Raw genomic sequence first — 27,777 nt, 5'->3', positions numbered from 1 at the left:
AGAGTGGCTGTTTGTGGAGGTGAGAACAGAACACAGATATGCAAAGTGGGCCTGTTATACGAGGAGGGTGGGAATGAAGGGGAGGCAGGCTGCAGCTGAGGACCTGCTCCCTCCTCACTCCATATTCAGCCACGGAACACTGTGGATTCTAAATTGGAACCTGTGCTGGCCTTCATACCCTTATGTAGGTATATTTGTCAGGATAAAAGGATAGAACATATTTTATTCAATAGCCTAATTTTGTAACTTTTAAATATTTAGAGTAAGTATGAGGGCCTCCACTCTTGTCCAGGGCCCCAGGGGGTAGAATATGGGGGGCGGTGGGTGGGCTGCCTTTGTGTCATCCTCTGAACTGAGAGCGAGAACAGCCCAGGGATGGCCCTTCTCGAGGTCCTATTTGGTACACGTGGCTTGTGTGGCATCTTTTTTTTTTTTTTAAAGATTTTATTCATTTATTCATGAGAGAGAGAGAGAGAGAGAGAGAGAGGCAGAGACACAGGCAGAGGGAGAAGCAGGCTCCACGCAGGGAGCCCGACGTGGGACTCGATCCTGGGACTCCAGGATCTGGCCCTGGACTGAAGGCGGCGCTAAACCGCCGAGCCACCCGGGCTGCCCTTGTGTGGCACCTTTATGCAGACACCCACCCTGGGTGATTGAGTAAAGAAATGACTGGTACCTCCTGTAGAGGGATGAATTAGAAAAAGGCCCCTCTTCTCCAGTGCCAGCTCGGGAACACAGGCTGTATTTCTGCCCCGGTGCCCCAAAGTTGGCACCTTTGTACAAGTAGCAGCTTGTCTAGTATTCCACAGGGCCCCATGAACCTGAACCAGAGAGGAGCCGTGGGCAAGACCAGAGGGAAAGGGCTGACGCTCTGGGATCCCAAGATAATCATGAAGTCATTTTACATTTTTAATCATCATCCCCCCTCATGATAGCGAATGTTTATTTTTGTTTCACACATGCGAGGTGCTCTGAGCACTTCACCTGGACTCTCCTGTTGAAACCTCCATATATGAAGGTGGTAGAATTGTCATGCCCATTGTACTGATGAGGAAACTGAGGCTCAGAGAAGCAATGCTTATCTTTGGCCCAAGGTCATTCAGCAGGAAGATCAAGCAGGCTTGCTTGGCATGTGAGGCTGTGAGCCTAACCACTGCTGTGCACAGCCCTTTATCATTTTCTTTTTAAAAAAACATTGTTGAAGGATCCCTGGGTGGCTCAGCGGTTTAGTCCCTGCCTTCGGCCCAGGGTGTGATCCTGGAGACCCGGGATCGAGTCCCACGTAGGGCTCCCTGAATGGAGGCTGCTTCTCCCTCTGCCTGTGTCTCTGCCTCTCTCTCTCTCTCTCTCAGTGTGTTTCATGAATGAATAAATAAAATCCTAAAAAAAAAAACAACAACAACAACAACAACAACAACAAAAAACATTGTTGATGTAGTCAACGTATCTTCTGACCCCTGCTTCCAGTGTGCTAGGTACTTGAAGGTAGGACGGGGGCTTCCCCCAGTAGAAGAGAAAAGATGAGCAGAGCAGATAACTGGGTGACCCCATTGAGCAGGGGTTGCTGAGTGTGGCCCTGAAGTATGAGAAGCTGTTTATCAGGCTGTGTGGTCAGGGAGGAGCTCCCTGTGGTTTATTGATGTCCTGTGGGGGTGAGGTAGGTGCTTCAAGAGGAGGTGGGGCAGGAAACAGGTGGATGATTGGGAAAGGCTCTAGTGCCTGGGGCCCATCTCGGAGACTAGAACTCTCTCGTCCTATTCAGACTTACTGGGGCCTTGCTGCGAGGGACAAGAGAGACGTCCTGCCCACCCCTACCGACATCCTTTGCAAAGGTGGGAAAGTGAGTTTTAGAGAGTGATATGCTGTGTTTTTGGCCAGGATGGATCTGGGACCCAGGCCTCTGAGCCCTCCCAGGCGGTGGCCCAGTCCCTTTACTGGGCTCCTGGTATGCAGGGAGTGGTAAAGTCACCGCTTATCACTTTAATTTTTTAAAACAACATTATGCTTTCACTAGTCACAAACACTGGTACAGTTGTACTAGCTGACATTTCCTGGGCACGTACCATGTTCCAGATGCTGTGCTAAGATTTCACGCACATTCCCTTGTACAGTCCTCAATCCTGTCCAGTCCTATTGCCATTCCCGAACTCCTCCAAGGTCACAACCTAGCAAACAGCAGAGCCAGTTTTCCTCGGAGTCTCTGCCATGGGTGCCCATGGTGGAGATTTTGAGAAAATGCAGAAAAAACACCCAAAAAGAAAATAAAAACGACTCTGATTCTATCATCCAAAAGCAGAATGTTTAACCAATGGGGCTGTTTCCCTCCAGTTGTGTGTATGTGTGTATATATGTGTGCATGGGTGTGCAGTGTTTAAACCAAGGCAGGGTCATGCTGTGATACTGTTTTGTAAACTGAAGCCACTATTTAAAAATCACCTTAAAAGGACCTTCACAGGCTGGTCTCCACAGGGATGCTCTGATTTCTAGGATCAGGTCTCGAATTGTGTATGATTTGTCCATAGAGACCATAGCCTGGCCAAGGCAGGCCCAGGGACGGCACAAGGCGGCTCACCCTAAGGGCCACAGCTCATTTCTGTTCCTGCTTTTTGCTCTTGTTCTTGTAAAAGATAAATAAATAAATAAATTGGAAACTGACAGACTTAGCCAGGATTTTATTCCATGCCTGGCCCCGCATTTAAATGCGAGAAGCAGAAGGCTTGTGAGCTATAAATAGCGCAGGCCGATTCTGAACAGTGGCAGGGAGAATTTGTAGGTTCTGTTTCCTCCCAACCTGGTGACCTGGATTACTTCCTTCCTGCAGCGGTGGCTTTCCTGCCTGCCTCCTCTGCCCATCCTTCATGGAGCAGCACAAGTACCTCTTGGAGGTGTTGAGTGAGCATCGAGGCTGGGCCAGGCCCTGGGTGCTGGGCGCATGGATTAAAGTGAGCCCCCAGCTGTGTCACAGCCTGGAGTGGTGGGGTAGACCTAGACATAGATTTTTGCAAATGAGACCTTGTCATTGTGGAAGCCCAAAGAGGGGTTCCCAGCTCTGGGAGGGGTGAGAGGCATCCTGGAGGATGGGATGCTGGAGGTGAAAGAAGGCAGGAGGAGACAGAAACCCCAGAGAGGAGGTGGCCTGGGAGGAGGGGTCTCCGGGGCCACGAGTGTGCGGCTTTGTTGTTTTTCAGTGATTGTGTGCCTCTTGAGGGCACGCTCTAGCTTCCTTTGGTGGCTTCTATGGCTTCTAGAATCTGACGTCTTGGGTAAGGAGGGTGCTCAGCATTTCACTAGTCCAGTGATTCCTAGCCTGCTGAGCACATGCTTTTCTGATACCAGGATCTGGAGCTCCAACCCAGATTACTCATGTGGAACCCAGAAATTCTATTTCTTCACGAGCTCCCCACATGATTCTGATGGTGGAGCACACTTGGGATTTGCTGTACTGATCCAGTGTCCTTCTGAGGACCTGCTTTGGTCCCCTGTCCAGTCTCCCTTGGATGACGGTGAGGGACAAGCTGAATCTCTCAGGGCAGTTCCTTCTGCTGACAGCTCAACTGCAGAAAGTCTTTCCTTTGTGCTCAGAGTCACCTTCACCATTAATACTAATATAATAATGATGCTGAAAATCAAATTTGCACAGCCCTTTGTTGTCTATAAAATTACTTATTTAATTTGAGAAGCAGAAACCATATAGATTTTAAATTCAGAGAGACCTGCATTTAAACCTCCTCCCCCTTTTTTTGTCCTGCCCTCCTCCTGGTTGTGCCCTTAAACAAATGAGTCTCTCTGTGTCTCAGTGTCCTCATCCCTTAAATGGGCATGATAATAGTATCAGGTCACTGGAAGAATTGAGTAGTGTGTGATATGGGTTCAGGGTAGGAGTCAGGCACCGATTTCATAATTATTTTATTTTTCGATTTCATAATTATAACAATTATTGTTATTACCACTGTTACACTGTTATATGAGACATTTACATTCAGCAGATATTTAGAGGTTTTTATTGAGTGCTTGATGTGTGCCCAGCACTACCGCAGGTGACGTACACCGTGAAAAAGTTCTCTCTCACTGGCAGTGGTCATCGGTATTGTCAGTATCATTTGAACCTTAAAGTTGCTGGAGCAGGTGGTAAAATCATGCACCTTTTATGGATGGGAAGACGAAGCTCTGAGGGTTGGAGGAGTTCCTCCATTGATAAGAGTTGGGAAGGGAATTTAATTGGTGTCTTCTACTAATTCTTTTCTTTTCTCCTACCATCAGCAGGCTTTTGCTTCAGTCCCTCTGGGAGGGAAGGAGGGAAGGAAGGACCATTATGCACAAGGTTAAGCCCCACCCCCACCCCCTACTTTAGCCCCCATGATTTCCTTGGTCCTGGGCAGTTTAGGGATAGCTGTATGGTCCTTTATTCTCTTCCTCCATGATATTCCACTGGGAAAATATAGTTATGGTGCCTTCGAGCATCTTGTAGGCATAAAGGAGTCCTTGGGGAGAAGTGTAGGGTTTGGCTGCTCAACTGGCTCTGCTGAGTTGGGTTTGCAGCCTGAGCGTGGTTAGGGTCTTCAGATCTGTTCTGGCAGCTGCGGGTGCAACCGACACCTTGTCCACTGTCCGCAGCCCCCACCCAACCCTGAGTCACTGTCTGGTGCCCACAGCATGGCTTCCCTGAGTCCAGGGCTGACCGCATTTGTTGGGTCCAAGGCTGGCCCTGGCTGGCTGCAGAATGCCCCCTGCTCTCGGCCTCCTCACTGTCCTGGAAAGGTGAGCAGGATTTTCAAGCACTGAGTTCTCATTCCCAGGGGGCTGTCATTCAGCCTTACCTCTCTTCACTGGACGAAAGGCCCCATCTCCTGGTGAGGAATCACAGACATCAATTCAGGAATGAGAAGCATTGTAGTTAGAAGAGGGTCCCCATGATAGACATACAGGCGTGTTTGCTGCCTGGTGAGGTGGATCTCAAGCCAGTGGCTCACGTGTCTTTTATCCCATATTATGTGCTCATCTAAGTTTCCCTCCTATGAGCCTTTCTCTGAGCTCACTTGCTTTCTTGTATGAAGCTGCCCTGCTCCTGCCTCCCTGTCCATCCACTTCATTCATCAGGCAGATCTCATTTCTAGTAGCCTCTGACCGTGGGAAGACGCTGGGTCAAGAGTCAGGAGGCTGAGCTGTAGACTCATGCTGTCCAATAGAAATGTGATGATGGAAATGTTCTCTGTCTATTACCCAAAGCGGTTGGCACTGGCCACATGTGGCTGTTTCAGCATTTGCTGTGTGGTTAGTACAGCTGAGGAACCAAAGTCTTCATTGTTAAAAACTTTAATTAATTTAACTGGTCTCATGTAGACAGTGGCTGCCATATTGGACAGCACAGTCCCAGTTCTGCATGTGCTGTGAGACCTCAAGCAAGTTTCTTGCCCTCTCTGGGATTATGAAGGGGTGCAGTTGGAGAAACCAGAAGAAGACTGTGTGGAACAGAGACTGAGGTCTGAGGTCAGCCAGATCTGGGGGTAGATTCTAGCTTTGTCAAAAAACTAGCTGCGTGGTCTTGGGCAAGTCACTTAACCTTTTTGTGCTTCAGTTTCCTCATTTGTAAAAGGGGCATAATAACAATCATCTCACAGCGTTCAGACGAGGTTTAAGCGAGATGAAACAAATCTACAGGTGACTCAGTCCCAGGAGGCTCTTGACATTAAATAGTAGCAGTTGTTTCAGCTGATCTTATAGGAGCCCATGTTCTTCTCCTGCCTCTTTGGACACCTCTGACAATTCTTGCTTTTGCTGCAAATGTTTAAAACATGCTTAGTTTCAGGGCCAGAGGTTTATCACCTTGAACCTCTTGAAAATACATGTAGCTTGTGTCGTTGTGCATCTGTATTTTTTTCTAGAGAAAACCAGAATTTTTTAATAGAGATAAACAGCTTTCAAAAGAATTTCAAAGGGGTCCAAGAAGTTTAAGAACTCTGGGAGGCAAAGAAACTGGCACCTACGTGTACAGTAGGGCTAGTGTGTTCAGGAAGACAAGAGGATTCTGGCCCCAGACTGCCAGCATTTTGTCCCAACCCTGCCACCTCCAAGCTTCCCCATCTGTGAAATGGGGTTAAGATAGGGTCTCCTTCATGGTCTACTATAGGGATTAAATAAATGAATCCATGTTCATTGTGTAGCATAGCACCTGGCATGTCATTATTGTCCAGTGAATGCTGGCTGCTTCTGACACCATCACCATCATCACTACCACCACAACCACCACGACTGCCCTCCCATTGTTTTCATCCACTGTATGCCAGGCTTGATGTGTCTGTCTGTCCAGATCTATCCTTCCTCACCTGCCACATCATCTCAAACTTCATCTGTACTGTTCTCCCTTGCTGGCTCTCCGGCCACTCTGGCCTCCTTGTTCGTCAGACAGGCCTGACACTAAGTCTGCTTCTGTAGGAAGGATCTGACACTAAGTCTGCTTCTGTAGTGTAGGATCTGTGTGGTTGGAGCACTGTTCCTCCTGGTATCCACCTGGCTTGTTCCTTTCCCTCCTTCAGGCCTTTACCTGAATATGATAATGAGGCCTCTCTGACCACCCATCCTTCCACTCATGACCTTCTAGCACCCTCTATATCTTCATGTATTTGGGTGGTTTCATGTTTCCTTCCCTCTCCCAGATTGGAGGGCAGTTTTTCTTCTTTATTTTGTTCCTTGCTCTGTCTAGCTCCAGTGCCTAGGACAGCTTCAGGAGGGCAGTTTGTTTCCTTTATTTTGTTCCCTGCTCTATCTAGCTTCAGTGCCTGACATGTAGAAAGTGCTCAGAAAAATACTTGGTGAGTGAGTGAATGAATGATTGGATCTCATTTGGTCTGAGATAGGTTCCTGTAGGATCCTCAAGCTCCAGAAAATGTTTCATGTAATATTTTCAATCAACAAATATCCTCTGAATCCTCCTCTGTGCCAGGTTAGGTCTAGGTTCCAGGGATAGAAAGATGAAGAACATCCCAGCTCTTGAGGAGCTCACAGGTGTGGAGGTGACCATAGTGTAGTCCCGTTCTGAGCAGTCAGCTCAGTTGTAACTATGGAATTGTGCTATACCACTGGGGTCTGTCTTCCACCCTATCCAGGAAGGGCTCAGTGGACAAGGACCCCCATACACCTTGCTCCATGCTGTGTCCTCAGCACCAGTATGAGACTTGGCACACATATGTGGACTGGATGCATGAATGAACACATATAGGGTGTAGTGGGATGGGGACCAGCAAGGGTCTGTGGTTGCAGAAAGGAGGAGCAGAGCCTACATGGAAGGAGAGGAATGTTCTCCTGTCCCTTGGCAGCCTGCTTTGAGTCTCACTTGGCCAACGATGCAGCAACTTGGGAACCATGGGAGGTTGGTGACTTCCCCTTCCTCAGGAGGCTGGGTAGCTCGCTGCAGCCCTTCTGTATTTCAACTTCTGCCTGGGCCTCTGTCCTTGGAGTTAAAAATAGCCAAGGATGGGAGTGCAAGGACATGCTGTCCTTCTCTGCCACAAAGCAGGGATTCTGCTACTGCGTCTCAAAGGGGGCTGTGGGCCTGCAGGTTTGAGAAGCCAGCGACTTAAAGAATGATCCCTTCCTGCCCCCTCGAGGACAAGCACAGACTTCTCTTTCCCCAGTCTGGCATGACTCTAAATGAGCCATGGAGTGTTGCAGCTGGGGGGACTCTAGGGAGTAGACTGATAACCTGGCAGGAAGCCCATCACCTCCAGGCCTGGGACCTTGGCAGACATCACCAATCAATTAAGGCCTCTCTCTTGGGCACATGGCAGGCATCACCAATCAATCACAGCACCCTTTTCTGCCAAGTCCAGACACAGTCTAAGAGTTCTTAACGCAGAGTATTTTAGACAACAGCTATCAGAGTTAGCAAAAAAAGAGAAACCAATTTATCATTGTTATCTAATCCAGTCCCCCTCTTGGTGGGAAAAGTGATTGCTCAGAGAGGTTAGAAACCTGTCTGATGTCACACAGAAAGTCTGTAGTAGAGCTAGGACCAGACCCAGGAGTCCTAACTCTGCTGGGGCTTTTTTGTTCTCTGTCCTCTACTGTATCTTTTTTTATTTTTTATTTTTTTTTTACGAGAACTAAAGTGTGTCTATCCAAAAAGAAAGGTTTTTCACTGGACTGCAAACCTCAAAATTTTTATGGAGCTTACTGTGTATATATGTGTTAACAGGTACTTTTATAAGGAAAGAAAATAATTATTGTCAGCTTCTTAAGAGGCTCCGTGCACAATCAAGAAAGGTGAAGAGGGCCACCTGGGTGGTTCAGTGGTTGAGCGTCTGCCCTTGGCTCAGGTCCTGATCCTGGGGTCCTGGAACTGAGTCCAACATTGGGCTCCTTGCAGGGAGCCTGCTTCTCCCTCTCCCTATATCTCTGCCTCTCTCTCCATGTCATTTATTAATAAATAAATAAAATTGTAAAAAAAAAAAAAGGAAAAGAAAAAAGGTGAAGAAATCCAAAAAGTGAACGGAATAGGCTAAAATACTACTCAAAGTGTGGACCACAGACCAGCAGCCTGGACCTCACCTGGGAGTTAGAAATGCAGAATTCCAGGCCCCACCCAGGAGCTACGGAATCCAGTCTGCATTTTAACCAGATCTCTGGATGATCCATTTGCACATTAAAGTTTGAGAAGCTCAGGGCTGGAATTTGGAAGCTCTGCCTTTGGTTTCCTGAAGTGTTTGGAGTGCCTGCTGAGTGCCAGGTTTGCAAGTCTATAAGGTAGACATGGTCTCTGCCTTCATTTGAGGGAGGGGAGAGAAACTGAGGCTCCTTGGCCAGGATGGGCCCAGCTGTGCTCAGCAGCTCTCCTGGGCCACATCAAGGGAGACATTTGTTGAAACTGTTTGAAGATAAGAGGTGGCCCTTTTATCCAAGGAGTATGTGACTCCAGCATGCATTAAGCAGGTGTGGGGGGAGGTTCTTGCCTAGAAAGCCTTAGTCAGTTAGCTTCCCTCCTGCAGAGTAGTACAAAGGGGGCCTGGATGTTAAGCAACTGTGATATTTGGATATTTGGATGAGCTGAGTGAGAGCTTGAAGCCAGGTTTACCAGCAGCCTCTGGTGCTGAGAACAGCTCATCTAAGGTGAGTTTTTTCTGATGTGTGCTGGTGCTGGTAGTTCCAGCTGGTTCTAATTGGTCTGAACTGGTCCTGGTTAATTCTTTGGAGTCTAGTAGGCTCTGAAGGAAGCTGACCACATGTATCCTGAGGAAGTTGCCAGTGGGGAGCTGGAGGCACAAACTGAAGGCTTACTCTGGTATGGTTAGGAGTAAGACTCCCCTCTCTCCCATGTGCTCACTGCATGTATTCATCTGCGTGCCTTTGTGAGGATATGAGTGTACGTGTGTGTTTTGAAGATGGCATGTCTGAGGTCCAGAGTGCACAGCCCAGGCTTCACCTGGCCTTTGCCACAGGCTTCCTATGCTGGCCCCTTGCTCAGCTGGAGCCCTTTGCTGCCCCTGTCAGAGGCCAACGCTGACCTGAAGACGCCTGACCCATTTTCATGCTACTGGCTCTGTGGGGTGGGGGAGGGTGAGTGTAGAAGAGGGGATAAGAGCAGGGCCAGGGAAAGGAAATGGGTACATATAGAGAGTGAAAGCTATAACTACAGACCCTACAATTCACTCTTTAAAGTGTACAGCTCAGTGGTTGTTAGCACATCTAGTTATACAGTTATCATCACAACCGATTATAGAACATTTTCATTGCCCGGAAAGAAATCCTGTGCCCAGTAGTACTCATTCTCCTGTCTCTCCTCACCCTCACCCCTAGAAACGACTACTCTTTCTATCTCTACAGATTTGCCTATTTTGGACATTTCATATAAATAGTCATAGAATATGTGATGTTTCATGTTTCATGTGACTTGTTTCATTTTGCATGTTTTCAAGGTTCATCTGTTTTGCAGCATTTATCAGTTCTCCATTCCTTATTGTAGCTGAATAATATTCCACAAAATGGATATAATACATTTTATTTAGCTCTTTATCAGTTAATGGACATTTGGGTTGTTTCCACTTTGTTTTTTTTAAGATTTTATTTATTTATTCATGAGAGAGACACAGGGGCAGAGACATAGGCAGAGGGAGAAGCAGGATACCTGTGGGGAGCCTGATGTGGGACTCGATCCGAGGACCCTAGGATCATGCCTGAGCCAAAGGCAGACGCTCAAACACTGAGCCACCCTGGTGCCCTGGGTTGTTTCCACTTTTAAACTATTATGAATAATGCTGCTGTGAACATTTGACTCTTTGTGTGGTCAGGGCAGGTTTGTTTTGCATTCTGCCCCTCACCTAACTTGCTGTGGGACCTTGGGCAAACCGCTTCAGTTCTCAGAGCCTTGGTTTTCTGAGAGTTTCTGGGAATTGGGGACGCTGGTATCCATTTCAGAATATTGTTGAGAATAGTGCCTATAATTTACCAAGTGCCTTTATCTTACCGTGGCAGTCACTGTACATATGTTATGTCATTGAGGTCAGCCCCGCAAGGGGCACAAGAGGATTTATTTCACAATTAATGTGAATCTGCACTAAAATAGACTAACACACTGCCTTGTTCTAACAGATCATTTGTTGGCTTGATGGGTTCTCTTTGCAATGTGTGTGCAGGGGAGAGAGCTTTGGCCTTTTCACATTATTAGGGGACATATTTCTTATCTATCCTTTTGTATATTCTTCAAAATGTTTAAATATACATAGAAAAAAGCTCAGTGGCTGGAAGAGCTGTCTTGTAGTTTCATCACTTCTATTTTCCTCTGCCATGAGATTATCATGTCTCGGATAGGGCTTGTTCCTTCATCCGGATTGCAGAAGCATTCATGGGATAGAGCCACAGCTAACTCAGAAGGGATGTTTCATGTGAGCAAACACTAAACCTTTAATCTATGAGCCACTGAGATTTGGGGATCATTTGTTACTGTAGCATAATCCAGTGAGAGCAGATCAATATTACAAGAATGAGAAATGGGTTCTATTATTTCCATTTTATGAAGGGACTGATGCTCAGAGAGGTTTAGTAACTTTCTTTAGTTTATTCAGAAAGTGGCAGAAGGATGCTGTAAGTCCTGAAACCAGTTATTCTGGTTCCCAAGCCTGTGCTCTTAAGAAGATGGAAGTATGTGGGCTATATTTGATTAACAATGAGTAATCCAGTGTGGACAGAATACCTGGTATGTTCATGATGTCAGACTTGTAGTATAGGTTTGGGCAGATTCTGGAAGCCATGAATGCTGTGAATTTGAGAGTTCCTAGTGCCAGATGGGACTGTAGACTCTATCTTTTTGCCCACAACCCAGCTTCTTCCAGAGCTTGCTCAGCTTGTCCCCAGGGCTATTGAGAATGGCTTCCTGGGGAAAGGCAGCCACTTGTGAAGACTGTAAATTGTCTTCCCTCCAATGATTGCTGAAATGCCTCTTCTCTAGAAAGTTCTCCAACTGTGGCAGGGGTAGAGTGAATGACTTTTCCCTGACTATCCCTGATAAGTATAGGATCCCTTCCTGCCCCAAAGACATTTACTCTGCATTCAGAGTTTCTCATCCTCAGTTTGCATTTTGGTTCTGCCTTTTTGCCTTTTCCCTACATATGTGTCAATATGGCTTTCGGTTATAAACTCCTAGAAGGTAGTACTTGCATCTACAATAAAATCTTGCTGTGATTTTATTTGCAACCACATGTAATTCAGTATTGAAATAGTTCTTCTTACAACTCAAGCACTGCCTCTACTTCCATTGCTGAATTAATTACTCCTCAGTTCCCATAGTACTATGTGTATATCTCAGTCCTTGAACTATTGTATGTTGTAATTATAATAGCTTGTGTTATAATTGTCCATTTACTTGTCTGTCTCCCCATAGACTGGGAGTTTCAACAATGTCTGTGTTTAATTCAGCTGTGTTATGAATCTCCAGCACAGACCCTGGCACTGAATAGGCACTTGGTAAGAGTTTGTTGAGTGAATGGCAGTTACTTATCTGTTATCTCTCCCCTCAGCCTCCACCAACTGTAAGCTCCTTAAGGACAAGTCGTCTTCTAATCTCCAAGGCCAGGAAAAGCATGGGATAGGAAATGAGCTCAGTAAATGCATATTTCACTGGACAAATGAGAATAGTATTTCCTTCCAGGGGCAGAACTCTTTAGAGTTATGAAGCACATTCGTATATTTTACCCAGTTAATTCTCTCAAAATCTTTAGACTCTCCCTGTCTAGTGCTCTCAGATTCTTACTACACGCCCTTTGCTTTCCTTGCTCCCACAAATTTCATTCTGCATCTTTATGACCTCTCCCTCTCCCCCCTTCAAATCCTCTTGGAAAAAGTTCTGAGGAATTCACACACAGCTCTGTCCTCTCATCCCCCCAGTGTAAAGCAGCCTAAAGAACAGATTACACTCTCGTCTGCACTGAACCAAGATCATTCTCCCACTTAACAGCTTTGCCGTCTTGGTCAGGTTCATTAACTTCCGGAGTCAACTTTCATTTCTGAAAATCGAGACAATAGCAGTTAAGGATTAAATAAGGTAACGTAGATTGAGCTCTGGGAACTCAGTAAGTGGGAAGTCTTTATGTGGAAGGGGGGGATTTGAGATATCATCAAGCCAGTGGAAAGAAATTGTGGCTTAAAAACAGACAGGGATGGGCTTGTTCTGAGGTCTCCCCTCCCCGTGAGCTGCCACCTCTGCCGCAGGCAAGCCAAAGCCTCTGCACTTGGGTCAGCACCACGGACAGTTCCCAGCACATCTCGTTCTTCAGGTCCTGTTCAGTAATAGGTCTAAGAAGTCTTCAATTCCTAACCACAATTTTATTTTATATACCATCAGACTTCGACTGACTTGCCATTGGTTGTCATTCACACCTTAATTTCAAAGGCGTTGAAAAGTGTGTCTTAGGGGCACCTGGGTAGCTCAGTGGTTGGTTGGGCATCTGCCTTGGGCTCAGGTCATGATCCTGGGGTCCTGGGATCGAGTCTCACATCAAGCTCTCAATGAGGAGACTGCTTCTCCCTCTGCCTGTGTCTGTGCCTCTCTCTCATGAATAAATATCATGAATAAATATCATGAGAGAGAGGCAGAGACACAGGCAGAGGGAGGAGAAACAGGCTCAATGCAGGGAGCCTGATGTGGGACTCGATCCTGGGACTCCAGGATCATGCCCTGAGCCAAAGGCAGACGCTCAACCACTGAGCCACCCAGGCATCCCTAAATAAAATCTTTTAAAAAATGTGTGTCCTAGAATCAGTGAAATGATGACAGTATATGAAAGATGGTATCAGTGAGCCATTGGCCAATGACCCTTGAAGAGGTTAATTTTAATAGCCAGCATTTATTGAATGCTTACTGAGTTCCAGGCCTTTTTCACCCCTTCCTCTTCTGTCTTGGGTGCTGTCTGCCCTTTATACATTTACTTAACAAATATTACATTTGGGGAATATAAATGTGAGCCAGATAGACAGTTCATCAGCAGTTTTCCCACCATCCTTCTTCCCAAAATATTTTAGTTCTGAGCCTCATTTCTTCAGAACATTGCTTCCTGCTGAAGGATAATGTTTTAACCTTTCTAGTCCACATCATACTTAATCCATTTAAAAAGCATTTAAAATGTATGTCTGTAGTGACCCAGCAATTTCACTCCCAGGTTTGTGCCTAGAAAAAAAACTACACAAATTGTCAACAAAAGGCACATATGAGAATGGCTTTCAGAGAGCTTTTTGTAATATCTGCAAGCTAGAAACTACGCAAATGTTCATCAGCAATAGAGTGTTGATATGTAAGACAATAAAGTTATGAGAAAGAATGAACTGCTTTAAAACAATCAATGTGAGTGAAACTTGCAAACATAATGTTGAATTTTTTAAAAAGTGACACTGGAGAACATATAGTAGATGATTCTGTGTATATAAAAATACAAAAGAGGCAAAACCAACCTGTGGTGTTAGAAGTCAGGATGATGCTACTCTTGGAGAAATAATCATTGCTTATGAGGGACTTCTGGGGCATTGGTAATGTTCTGTTTCTTGACCTGGTTGCTAGTTCCATAGATGAATGCACTTTGTGATATTTATCAAGTTATACACTTACAGCATGTAATTGTATACTTTTCTCTGTGTATGTGTATAAAATACTTCAACAAAGAGGTTTCTTAAAAAAATATTTATTTTAGGGATCCCTGGGTGGCGCAGCGGTTTAGCGCCTGCCTTTGGCCCAGGGCGCGATCCTGGAGACCCGGGATCGAATCCCACGTCGGGCTCCCGGTGCATGGAGCCTGCTTCTCCCTCTGCCTGTGTCTCTGCCTCTCTCTCTCTCTCTCTGTGACTATCATAAATAAAAAAAAATATTTATTTTAGGAGAGGGGCAGAAGGAGAGGGAGAGAGAGTCTTAAGCAGACTCTGTGCTGAGCACAGAGCTCAATGGGGGACTTGACCTCACGACCCCAAGATCATAACCTGAGTTGAAACCAAGAGTCAGACGCTTAAGTGACTGCACCACCCAGGTGCCCCAAACAGTTGTTTTTTAAAAGCATCTTTTTCCAGAAGAAAAAGGGAGGGTAAGAATTTTATATGCAGGATGATTGGCAAGGCATTTTAGGGTAGTTGGTCACATGGGATGTTTGGAATTACCTGAATTATTCAGTGTGAATGGAATGGAGAGCATATTGGAAAGAGGGAAAAAATAGGCTGAGAATGTAGATTGGGACTAGATCCGAAAGGCAATGTGTGTTAAGGTCTTTGGAATTTATTCTGCAAGCACTGAGGTATATGATTGGAGGTTTTTAATCAAAGAGATGACATATTCAGGATTGCGTTTTAGAAAGTTCATGCAGGCCACAACGTGGGGAATGGGCAGAAGAGAATGCTCTGGTGCTGGGACACAAGTTGGAGTAGAGGCTGACCACCTGACCAAGCATTCGAGGCACGTGGAGATCTTCTAAAATGACAGATTCACAGACCCCACCCTAGTCCTGCTGAACCAGAATTCCCAGGAGAGGGGACAGACAAATCTGGGTTTTAACTAAGTTCTCAATGTATTCCAAACTGTCGAACCAGCACTGGCCTCCGGGTGGGTGTTCAGAAGCCTCTAATTTGAGTCCCTAGAAGGAGGTATGGAGACACAGTTTGCTTAATTAACAAATACTTATATGTCATTTAATAAAAAGCGGTTATGTGCCAGACCCTGTTCTAAGTGTTTTTTTTTATTACCAAATATTAACTCATTTAATTCTCATAAAAATGTTATGAAGTACTTATTTTCTCCATTATTTTCTGTTACTTTGTCCATTTCCCCGAAGAGGAAACCAAGATACAGAGATTAAATGACTTGCCCAAGATAACATTACTAATAAAATGACTGGGGGCAGCTCTACAACTCCGGCTATCAGGTGACATTGTCCATGGTTTTAGTAACTAGGCTTTGCTGCTTCCAGAAACCATGGCAAATGGCTGTCTGTTTATGGTGGAAAGGGGCTGAGAGGTTGGCAATGAAGAGACCTGAATTCTAATTTTAACATAGTCATCAACTCACGACCCTCTGTAGACTTCAGTTGCCCCTCTACACAGGAAGGCATTAGTCTGGATGACCTCTAAGTTCCCTCCAAATGGAATCTTCTCTGATTTGAATGGAAGGCAGATTTTGACAGCTCTAGAGAGAAGAGGGGAAGGTAAAGGGCCCTCAATTAGAGTATATGCTTCCTTGGCCTGTTTTTGGAGACACAGCCAGAGGCAGCATCAGGGCCAAGGAGGTCTGAATGCCTGCATGTCATCTAAGCCTTGATTTTCAGATGAGTTTTAAGGCGTGGGCAAGGGAGATGTATGAGGCTGAAGTCACTTGGAATAGCTAGGCTAGGAAGAGGTTGACTGTGGAGGAAGAAGAGCAGCTGCTTCCAGGGTATTTATCTCAGGGGAATAAGAAGGACAGTGTTAGTGGGCAGGGGAAGCAGTGTGTCCCAGCAGCCATGATATTTCTCTGATCCTGGTTTAAAATAACAGACTGACCTAGAGCTCTTATGTCCAGGGGACTTCACAAACTGTGATATGGACCTGTAGTGGGCCATTCATAGAGACAAGATTACTCTGGTTAGCAACGCAGTGAGGGGTTTTAGAGCCTGGGGACCTGGAGTAGGTCACATAACCTCTCTCAGCTTTGGGCTCCTCATCTGGAAAACAAAGCTGTAAAGACCCATCTTCAATAAAATGTCAAAGTGGAGAATAGTTGTATTTTCTCCTTCCTCCGCTTCCTATCACCACATTCTTGGAATCACTAATGGTTAAGAGTATAGGATCTGTTTCACACAGATTTAAAACCTAGCTCTGTCTTGTGTGGTATAACCTTGGATGAGTTGCTGAACTATTCTGAGCCTGGTTCCTTTTTGTAAAATTAGGATAATGACACTTTACTCTCAGAGTTATGGTTAAATTATATCTCTAGTGCCTGGCACAGGGTAAGGGCTAATAATATTGCTATCTACCCTAATAATTGATCATTATGATCATTTTTTATGCTGTTCCTTAGGAATGCTTGCTTTTGGGAGAAGGTACATTAAACACACTCACATTCAGGTATAAACAACTGACTGAAACTTACCTGTTTTCTTTATTGGAGAATTTGCCTTTTTCTTGGGGACACATCCTAAATATAAAGCCAATTCAATTAATTACTCCTCATGGAGATGGGCAGTGTTTGGTGCTGTCCTAGGTGCTGAAGGGGTGTAGGGGAAGAACAAGCTTACATTGTAAACACATGTACCAACTAGGTTGACTGAGGACTGTGTTTTGAGATGCAGTGGAGTAGATACCCAGGAGAGGTGAAGATGAAGTGGCCCTGGGACTCAGGGAGCCTGATCGGGGAAGTCTTTGTGGAAGAGATGGCATTTGAGTTCTGTGGTAGAGCTTCATGAGTTCAGTTTAGGGTTTATTAAAAACATGGTTATTGGAGTCAGAAAGACCTGGATTTGAATTCTGGCTCTGCCATTAGTAGGTGTGTGTCCTTGGGAAAGTTCTTTAACCTTCCTAATTCTTATTTCCTTCTGTAAAATGGGGTAGTAACTCTTTAGCTCACAGTTTATTGTGACAATTAAATGATATGATGCCAACTTAGAACACTAGGCATGACATCTGACCCAGTGGTAATAATATCAATAAAAGCCATCTTTATCAAGTACTTGCTGTATGCCACCACCTACCTAGGACATCCTGGAGATTAAGTGTTTGTATCATTATATTACCTTATTGTTATAGTTAATCTTCAGAACAGCCCTAAGAGTTTGGTGAGTGCTGAATAAATTATAGGTGTTATTTAAAGCTTAGCTCTGGAGGATGGTTAGAATTTTGATATAGAAGGTGAAAAAGGAAAGGAAGTAAAGGAGAGAAAACCAAGGTGAGTAGTTACTGAGGATGTACCTAGAGCGAGGTGCCCAGCTGGGCTGGAGTGTGGAGACTGTGGGGGAGACCCGTAGCAGTTGGGTTGGGAATCACATAATGGAGTCTTGCCTGCCTGGATGCAAAGATTGAACCTAATTTGGCAGACAACAGGGAGCCATTCTGCCATTCTAAAGCTTTAAATAAGATCATGGCATGATTGGAGTGATTTATTTATAAATTTATATTTCACCTTCATTTATATTATAGAATTCATACACTTAAGTATTAAAAATTCAAAAGTCATAGAAGCATACAAAAGAGAAATAAAACATTCCCAATGTGCTGGTTGGAGTGTAAATTGCTACAACTACTTTGGCAGGTCATTTGGCATTTGAACAAATACTTGCCCTATAACCCAGAAGTTGTTCCTAGGTGTATTTCTGAGACACGTGTGGGAATCTCCCGTAAAGGCCAAGCACCGAAGTAATCACAGCAACATTATTCCTAATAGCCCCATACTGGAAAAACAAAACAAAACTAAGCAGTGCAATGGACAAATAGATCGTGGTATATTCATACAGTGGAATATTATGTAGCAGTAATGATAAGCAGTCTACAACTATACACCACAAGAGTGGATCCAAGAGAATCAACATAACAGTGAGAAGAAGCCAGCTGCCCCCCACCCACCCCAGAAAGGCCATTCTGTTTATAAAGTTCAGAAACAGGCAAAACTAATATCTGGTATTAGAGATCAGGGTAGTGGCTACCCTTGGGGAGTGAGAGACCGGAAGACAGCACAGTGAGCTCTGGGGGTCCTGACAATGCTCTGTTTCTTCATCTGGGTGCTGGTTATATAGGTATGTTTGCTTTCTGAAAATTCATCAAGCTGTACACTTTGGGTTCATGCACTTTTCTGTCTAGATCTTATAATATTTAGATTTTAAAGTCACAGAAACATCCTTCATACCCCTCTTCTGACAGTCCTTCTCCCTACAGTTCTTACCCATTAACAGTTTGGTTCATATCCTCCCAGATTTCCTCCCAAATATATATAAGCTATCTATAGCTTTACAAAAATGGTATTATGATTTACATAGTGTCCTGCAACGTACTTCGTTAACAATATGTCGAGGCAGTCTTTCTGTGTCATTGTATATGTAGATCTAGATGATTCTTTTTTTAAAAAAAAAGTTTTATTTTTAAGCTCTACCCCCAGTGTAGGGCTTGAACTCACAACCCTGAGATCAAGAGCTGCATGCTTTACTGACTGAACCAGCCAAGCTCCCCTAGATGATTCTTTTTAACTGTTGCACAGTATTTTATTGTGGGGTTGTGTCATTTAGTAAACTGGTCCCCTTTGATGGATAGTTAATTCCAGCATTTCAATGATGTAAATGATACATGGGAAACCTCTTCATGCATGTCTTTGTGTACTTTTGTGACTATTTGTGTAGAATAAATTAGTAGGAGTGGAATATTTTTGTTTGAAGTGGTAATTTAAGATAGTTAATCTGTTAATGACTTGTTGGGTGGGTGGGTTGGAAGCAGGGAGACCAGTTAGGAGGCTGTTGATGTAGTTTAGACTTGAGGTAATCAGGGCAGTTGGCTATGTAAGTGGACAAGAAAGGGGAGTGATAAAAGCTATGACAGGCAAAGACCTTATAAGACCTGCAATTTGGGGGCACCTAGGCGACTCAGTTGGTTAAGCATCTGCCTTCGGTTCAGGTTGTGATCCTGAGGTCCTGGGATTGATCCCCACTTATGGCACCCTGCTCAGTGGGGAATCTGCTTCTTCCTCTCCCCCTGCCCCTTCCTCCCCCACTCATGTTCCCCTTCTCTCTAAAATAAATAAGTAAATTATTTTTTTTAAAAAACCGCCATTTGATGAGACAGGGGAAAGTCAGAGAGGTCCTGAGGGGGTTCTGAGTCTGCATGGCTAAGTTGACTGGGAAGAGTAGGACCAGGGATGGGTTTAGTTTTGGCCAGATTGCATTCAAGGATTCTGCTCATCACCTAGGTAGTGATGCTCAGAATGCAGTTGGAGGTATTGCTCTGGCCAGAGTTAAGGGCTCCAGGTTGGGGGTGGGATTCATTTGCTCCATGTTGATGGGTGTATTGAATGGTGAGGGCCTCATGTATAGGGATGGAGGCAATGGTCAGAGGGACTGGAGGAAATTCATAAAATTTACTGTCACAGAAGCCAAAAGAGAGATCTGAAGTGACTGTTGTTCAAAGGATGAAGTAATCAGTAGCCTACGTTAGTCTCCCTCCCACTGGCCCTGCAATGGGTACTGTCATTACATCTTGTACTTGGTCATCAAAGCACTTAATACACTTGTGATTAATCAATGTGATCATCTGTTCAGTGCCAACCTCCCCCTCTGAACTGTGTGCTCCGTGGAGGCAGGGACCATGCCACTCCCATACTCTTCTATCTCCAGCATCAGGCGCAGTGTTTGGCACACAGTGGTGTCGGTACCAAAATTGTTGTTGCTGTCTCCTGGCAGGACTCCAGCTGTTCATACTCCACGCCACCTCCTCTACTCTGTGCAGATTGGGAGAAGAGGGACTTAGGGCCCTGCGGGAGAAAATTCAAGCTGCTCAGGTCAAGTTTTGGGTGCAGCAAGTGAGAGTGGGTGGCCAAAAGTGGGTCATCCAAACTCCCACTTATTTGTACATTACAGTAGCCAGCTGCATTTGGTGCCCAAAGCTTGTAGGACTTAAACTCCAAGCCTGTCCAGTGGGGCATTGTGATAACGGTGGACAGCGTAGCTTCTCCTTTGCTCCCCTTAACCAGCCCTTTGGAAAGCATGCCCTTCCCCATGTCTGAATTCATTATGCAGCAGCTCTTTCTAGCACCGCATTCATGAAGGGAATGGTGTTCCCATTGTGATGCTGGAGCCCTCCTTGCAAATATTTTGAACTTTGGCTTCCTTAAAGTGCCAGTCAAGACAGGTGTCTTAAGTTAGATTTCTCCAACAAGTACCCCAAGATGAGATTCACGTACAGGTGATGGAAGCACCCCCACAGGAGAGAGGGGGAAGCAGGAAGCACGCAGGAATGTGGGGTCAGGCACATCCCACAGAGCACAGCTTTAGCCAGTTCCACGGGGTTCCTCTGGACCAGTGTCATGCCTCAGAGTTGTTCTGTCCTGAGGCAAAGGACCTGATTGAAGGTTCCTTCTCGGGTTCCATTTAGGCTTTGATTAAGGGGACCACGGGTCATAAACTCACGGGCACTTATGCCTCTGCCCGTGTGGGGGCATCATAGGCTTAGTAGCCCAAAGGAAGCCTGAGAAACAAATGTAAAGTTGGCAGGTGGTGGCTGTCAGAAGCCAGTGTGGAGGGGCCTCACGGGAGCAGGAAGAGGGGAGATCTGTGAGAGATGGGTGGAGTGTCCGCATTGTCTGCTAAGGCGGGTCAAGGGGGTCTGTTTCTGGGACCCAATGAACCCAAAGCAGAGGCTGAAGTTCCTCTCTGTCTTCCGTCCACCTGTGCTTTATCAGTGGAAACCAGCACTTAGAAGCACATTCCACAGCTCCACGAAGGCTTCCCACTGAACAATAAGGAACTCAGCAAATGTTCATTGAGTGAGTGGAAGCACCATATTTCAGGAGCTGGTGACTGAGACAAGGCCCTTGTGCTTGGTCACGAGCAGTCCTGGGAGACTGGTTTGGTAAGCTGTGTGAATGGAATGGAAGGCACAGTGCAAGAAATGAGCGTGTGGTTATCTCTGTTCCCTGAAGAAGTTTGTTGGTTGAAGCGGGTGGTAGAAGAAGCAAAGCCATGAGCAGACTTGCAGGAGGAGTAGAAAGAACCAGAAAATGGAGAGGTGGCAGATTCAAGACCCAGAGAGGACAAATGGTAGGAGGAGTTCCTGGTGAGGGTGGGAGGAGGTAGGATGAGGAGAACAGGTGGCAGATCAGCCTTGGCCAGGAGAAGGGTTACCCCTTCCTTCCAGAGAGGAGGGGAGGGTTGAGGGGCATGTTGAAAGATCTGAGGAAGGTGTAATTTGGAAGAAAGAGCAAGTCAAAGAAACACATCTTTCAGCCAAGTGGGAGAAAGGTCATTGGTTGGGGTGATGGAGTGAGGAGTGTGAAAGCATTGGCACAGTCACTTTGGGGACCTTGACTGAGTTGGTAGAGATGGCCAGTGGGGGATCGGTTGGCTGAGTTTAGGTGGTGGACCTTGTTGATGTGGTTGGGTACCAGATTGGGGACTCCCATGGTGGGGAAGGTGGCATGCTGGGGGAAATGCAAGATAGTTGGTGTGAGCAAATTTGGGAAGTGTTGGGACGTCTTACTCTGCAGTCATTGTGGCTACTTCTGTTTGGCACCTGCTGTGTGCCAGGCTCTGTGGCCAATGTCCAGCAACTCCATGGGATAGGTGCTACCTGCCTTGCCCAAGGTCTGGCAGCTAGTTGTGCAGAGCTTAAACTCTGTGCCTGTCCCAGCTGATTGCAGAACCAGCCTGATCTGAAGCCCATATAGGGCACTTGGATGTGAACTGCTTTGGTGCTGCAGAATGCCAGACAGATGTGAAGCACACTTTTCCAAACCTCTTCCTTAGCCCCTGTGGGGACTGAGTTGTGTCATACTTTGATTCTCTCTCTTCCAGGAGAAATGTGTCGACCTTGGTGGGTGGAGACAAACATTCTGAGTCTCTAGAACAGGGCTCGGTGGGGAGGTAGAAAGTCCAGGCAGGTGTCTGCAGCCTGCCTGAAGGGTGCCAAGCTGTGGGTTTATATCTTGGGAATATATGTGCACAGTGTGTGTGTGTATGTGTGAGTTGGGGGATATCTCATTGTGCTTGTGAGTCTGTGCTTCTGAGTGAGCATGTGTGTATTTCTGAATCTTACTCTGTCTGAGCACCTGCCATACACAGAAAAACATAGAAATGGTTGGGTGTGTTGCACATACAGCCTAGGGAAAGAACAAATTGTGGAATGAAAGGAAGCACAGACAGGGACACATGTGTTCCCCTGTGTGTTCAGAAACACCCAGGTGACACACACATGGAGAAATGCCCAGTGTCAGTTTCTCTGTGTGATTTCTTGAGCGGGTTGGCCTATACTTCTTATGAATATGCGTCTGTGTGTATGACTGGCACATACCCATTTAGCCTCAGAAAGACAGAATGATAGGTATCTGGAGACTCATAGAAATGCATAAATATAAACACTCAGACATACATTAAGGCATTCTGTGTTGTTGCATGTATAATCCTGTGTGTTTATATGTTACTGTGTGTTTTTCTGTGGTGGACATCCGTGTGCCTGAATAATGCAGATACATGTGGGAGACAAACGTAGGCATACTGAGAAACACACAATGTCTCTTTGTGTGTGTGTGTGCGTGTGTGTGTGTGTGTGTGTGTGCGCGCGCGCGTGCCTTTTAAAGTCAGAGAGGGAAGGAGGAGGGAGGCCAGGAGGAGGCCAGTGGGAGGCATCCTGGTCTTACTCTGTCTCCTGGCACACAGACCCAGGTTCCCCTACCTTTTGCCTAAGAAGGATGGTAGGATTTGGGTGGCACTGCTTTGCTCCAGGGAGTTGGTCAGCAAGCACTGAGGAAGCCCCTGAGGTATATGAGCTCATCTCAGCCTGTCTAGAGACATGGAGAAGATTTCCCTGAAGATCTACCCCCACCTCTAGCAAACCCACAGTCCCTACAGGGTGGCAGGCAATGAAAAGCTTACCCTGATCAACGAGCTGTGATCAATTCCTGGTGCCGTCATTCCCCCTAGCTTTTTGGCTCTAGTGGTGTGGACAACTGACTTAATCTCTGTGTCTCTATGTCCTTGATGCTAAAGTGGAAGAGCAGACCCATCTACCATGGGTGGTTGAGGGTTAAGATGACTCTCAAGGCAGACATCTGTTCATCCATGAGTTATTAATTGAGCAACTACTGTGGCTGGACCCTCCTCTCAGCCCTGGGGATTCAGCTGGCAGCAAAGCAAAGTACCATGCACTGATAGAGTTCGTCTTCCATGGGAAGGAAGCTGGCCAAGAAACCAACAATGAACAACATGTCTGGGATGGTGCTGGGAAGAAAGCCAAAGCAGGGTGATGGGACAGAGAGGGGTGGGGTGTGGTAGGGGCAGGGAGTGGTCAAGGAAGGTCTTGAATAAGATGATGTTTGGTCACGGAGTGAAAGCAAAGGAGTGAGCTACTGGTGGAGGAGAGGGTGTTTCAGAGTGCCCTAGCAAGGGCAGAGGACCATACATTACAAGCCTGTTGTTCTCCCATTTTACCATTGAGGAAATGGAGGCACAAAGAGGCTGAGCAATTTGCCCAAAGTCTCATAGCCACAGAGAGAGAAATCCAGATTTGAACCTGGTTCAAACCAAACGGTCTGGTTTCAGAGCCAGTGGCCTAAATCGGCAGTCCCCAATTAGGGGTGACTTTTGTTCCCCACTAGGGGAATGTTTGGCAATGTCTGGAGACGTTTTTGGTTGCCACACTGGACTGGAAGGTGCTACCAGCATCTAGTGGGTAGAGACCAGGGATACTGATACACCTCCTGCAATGCACAGGACACCCCTGACAACTCAGCAAGATCCCATCTAAATTGCCAGTGCTGCTGAGAAAACCTGGTCCAAATTCATGCAGAGCACACAACAGAGAATGACACATTGTAAGTGCTCAATGAAAAGTAGCTGGAGAGGAGGAGAAATGATCTGTAGAAAGTTTCAAGGGAAAGATGAGTTCAAGGGGGAGAGAAAGTACTTGGAAATGAATCCAACAGTTAGCAGGACTCATGGGGTACTGCCTGTTGGGTGGGTATGAAAGGCAGGGCTGCCCCAGGGAGTGGGGTACTGGTGAGGCAGGTGGAAGGATGAATTTGGTGGCCTGGAGTTGGGGGCCGACACAGGGCAATCACCAGCCACCATAACACTAACCAGATGACTTGTCTCTTTGTCCCTTCCCACCCTGTATCTCTTTCTCCCCATCTCTCTTGGCCTCTCTGCCCAGAAGGGGACAGCCGGAGGCTGAAGGGGGCCATCCAGAGGAGCACGGAGACCGGCCTGGCGGTGGAGATGCCCAGCCGGACGCTGCGCCAGGCCAGCCACGAGTCCATTGAGGACAGCATGAATAGCTACGGCTCCGAGGGCAAGTGAGTGTGGGGCCCCGCCCACTGCCAGCCCTCCTGGCTTTGCAGGCCCTGTGGTGTAGGGCGGGAGGGGCAGGGCAACACCCTCCAGGAGCTCTGGCTCAGCCTCGGGTTGGTGGGGCATTGGCTCCGCGCTCCTGGTAGTTCAGAAGGGAGGTGATAAAGCAAGGAAGCTCCAAGGGTGTGGTGGAGAGGGTGGCTGAGTGATCCCGGGCACGTGCCTTCTGTAAAACTGAGTGATAATAGCAACCTCAGAGGAGTTGGATGGGTTAATATTTAGAGCATAGGACAGTGTTGGCACATGAGTGTCGTATGTCAGTGCTGCACAATAAAGAAGGGGGTTGAAAGGGGCTTTATCACGGTGTTACTGTTTACTTTCTTAATTTCTTAAATCATGATTGGTTTTTAAAAATATATATTACTGCTTGATAAAGAGTCTTATGTATGTCAAGCCATGAACTATTAGGTATGATGGCCTCCTCACCAGTGTCCTCTCTCCCCTGACAGTACATCAGAATCACCGGGCACTTGATCCCAATACAGATTGCAGGGCTCTGTGCCCTGAATCAGTCTCGGGGAGTGGAGCTCAGGAACTCCATTTTCTAAAGGCTCCCTGAGGATAGACTACTCTAGGCTGGGGGTTCTCGTCTTTGCTGAATTATGGACCTCTTTGAGAACTTTGGGCAAGTTTTGGGCCTGCCTTCCTCTAAAAAATACATGTGCATACATCCCTAACACACACACACACACACACACACACACACACAGTCACTCATTCTTACACACACATATAGTTGTACATACTCTTTTCATAATTGTAGAGGGTTCCTAGATTCCCCTAGAGCCCATCCATGGATCCCTCGCAAAGAAACTTTGCTCCCAAGTGATTTTCTTATTGTATAGATGACCCGGGGAGCTCAGAGAGGTTGAGGAGCTGGTCCTGGATCACACAGCACATTAACAGGTCTGGAACTCAGGAATCCTGACTCTCGGTGGGGGCTCACTCCATGGCAACGTTTTGTTCCCTTGTCTTAGCCATCCTCAGCCAGGGGATTCTCATCACCCTCATGAGGACACTGGAGCTTGGGGAGGTTGAAGCTGTGCTATCCAGTACAGTGGACACTAGGCATGTGGCTATTTAAATGTAGGTTAATTTAAATGGAATAAAATGAAATACTCTGTTTTTCTATCATGCTGGCCATATTTCAAGTGCTCAGCAACATGTGTCCAGTGGCAACTGTTTGGGAGAGTGCAGAGACAGACCATCTCTGCCCTCGCAGACAGTTCCATTGGACAGCGCTGGCTCAGTGGCTTGTCCGAGGGCAGACACCAGCCAGGCCACTGTGGGGCAGGGCTGGGGCTCAGCTACCACCTTCTCTTCACCCGTTTCTGGCGCTACCTCCTGGCTGGGGGTTCCTGCTGGCTGGAAGCCTTCCCACCCCCAGCCCCTCCTAAACTGGGCATCTCCGGCCTCTGTGAATGGCCTTGCCTTGGCAGAGGCTGCTGTTCCACCCACCTCCTAGGGAGGCTTTCCGGAGGGCGAGAAGAGGAGGAGGATAGGCAGAAGGGAGAGGAAGAGGAGGAGGAGGAAGGGAACAAGTGTTTTCTTTAACCTGAGAAACTTGGCAAGGCAGCAACACTTAGAGGAAGATATTCTAGGCATCAGGGTAGCAGTGGGTCTCTGCCAAGTTCCAGAGGGCCTGGAGGCTTGGGCACTGACCCCCAGGTGGCCTTGGGCACATCTCTTGGCCTCTCAAGCTTTGGAAGGCTGGTAAACATCTTGTCTCTTGGTCTCGCAGGCAGCTCAGGGGGAGGGCAGTGCGGTGCAGTGAGCAAGAGTAGGGAGTCAAACCCAGAGTCCCAGTTTACAGAAGGCTCAGAGAAGCCACGTGACTTGTCCAAGGAGAGAGAGCAGCATAGGAGGGTGTGATGAAGGAGAAATGAGCTGATGCCTGCACATGACAGGTGCTTGGGAGGTGGCTCTTGTCGTTTGCTGCGATGTGCTTTGAGGGACCAGAGAATCTGATTATGTTAGAGAGATTCCAAACAAGGACTCTGGAGTCAGACAAGCCTGGTTTGTGGCTCATTTCTGCTTCTTAGTAGCTGTGTGACTTTGGGGAAGTTACTTTACCTCTGTGAGCCCAGTTTCTTCATCTCTGGAAAGGGGACAAGAATAGTACCTACAGACTACTCTTAAAGTTACATGAATTAAAATATGTACAAGCGCTTAGAATAGTGACTGGCACATAGCATGCACTATTATTCTATTATTATTGGCCGTGATTATTGTTATTTGTTGTTGATTCAGCTCCTGTTAGTTGAGTATTTTGCTTCTCGTAGCCACTTGCATCTTAATGGATACAAGGAGTCACCCCAGCTGCAGTCGTGTCTGTAGAGTACTTAGCACAGAGCAAGCATGGGATTGATGTTGGCTGTGACATTTATGATTATCAAAAGGTTTGGTATGGAGATCTCTTGAGCCCAATTGAGGAAGGATCAGGTGGGTTGGAGGGTGCTGGTTCCAGCAGAGGGGAGAGTCTTGCCCTCTGGAGAGGTTCTGAGTCTTGGTGAAGCCCAGCCAGGTTCTATCACCCCACCTAACACCTGGGCAAGGAAGGGGCATAGAAAGGACAGAGGGGACATGGAGTTGTGGTCGGCCTCCTCCTTGTTCTGGAGGTATTTTGGGTACTGGTGGGACCCAGATGCCAGGCTCTGAAATAGGAGGGGGTGTGACTGTCCTCCCCTTGGGCTCCTGCCAGCCCAGCTGAGGCTTACGAGGAGCCAGTGTGCTCGAGCAGCCCCCGCGAGCCTGCAGCCCCTGGCACTGCTGGATCTGCCTGTCCGTGCCCTGGATCATTAAGCATGTGTCTTCCTGCAAGTGGGCACAGGTCTTTTTTATTTCAGCAGACATGATCGAGTACCCACAGTGTGCTAGACAATTGGGCTGGGCACCTGGGAGACCCTGCCTTGCACTGACCAAGCAACTAGCAGTGAGGTGAGAGCTGCACAGGACAGGCATAGAGGACTTTGAAAACGCTGCATCCTAACCAGGTCTCTGGGCTGGGGAAGGGGTACGTAGGGGTGGGGCCATTCTGTCACTGAAGATCCTTGGGTTCTAGGGTTCGTGATATCAGCCAACAGTGATGTCAGCCCTCGCTGTTTAGAGTGTGGCCCACAGTGCAGCAGCATCAGCATCCCCTGGGAGCCTGTTAGAAATGCATCATCTCAGGCTCTACCTCAGACCTACTGAATCCGAAGCTGAAGATTTACAAGATCTCCAGGCGGTTCATGTGCACGTTAAGGTT

The 27,777-nt window shown here is 46.8% G+C and overlaps 1 protein-coding gene across 3 annotated transcripts in view; it reads left to right on the top strand.

Annotated features, from left to right (window-relative positions):
- The window catches only part of RIMS4 (regulating synaptic membrane exocytosis 4), an 88,194-nt gene that overhangs the window by 40,929 nt on the left and 19,488 nt on the right, over positions 1 to 27,777 (top strand). For 2 of the 3 annotated variants that reach the window (XM_072801173.1, XM_072801171.1), the window contains one exon: positions 24,337 to 24,475. In XM_072801173.1, the coding sequence (XP_072657274.1) occupies positions 24,399 to 24,475 (77 nt within the window). In that variant the 5' untranslated portion in view covers positions 24,337 to 24,398. Of the gene's footprint in view, positions 1 to 24,333; positions 24,476 to 27,777 lie in introns of all 3 variants that reach the window. The other variant, XM_072801170.1, reaches the window with a different exon arrangement.

Source organism: Canis lupus, chromosome 26, assembly GCF_048164855.1.
Source record: "Canis lupus baileyi chromosome 26, mCanLup2.hap1, whole genome shotgun sequence".
Lineage (NCBI taxonomy): Eukaryota > Metazoa > Chordata > Mammalia > Carnivora > Canidae > Canis > Canis lupus.
Note: the sequence above shows the minus strand (reverse complement) of the source record. Positions and strands in the feature narration are given on the sequence as shown.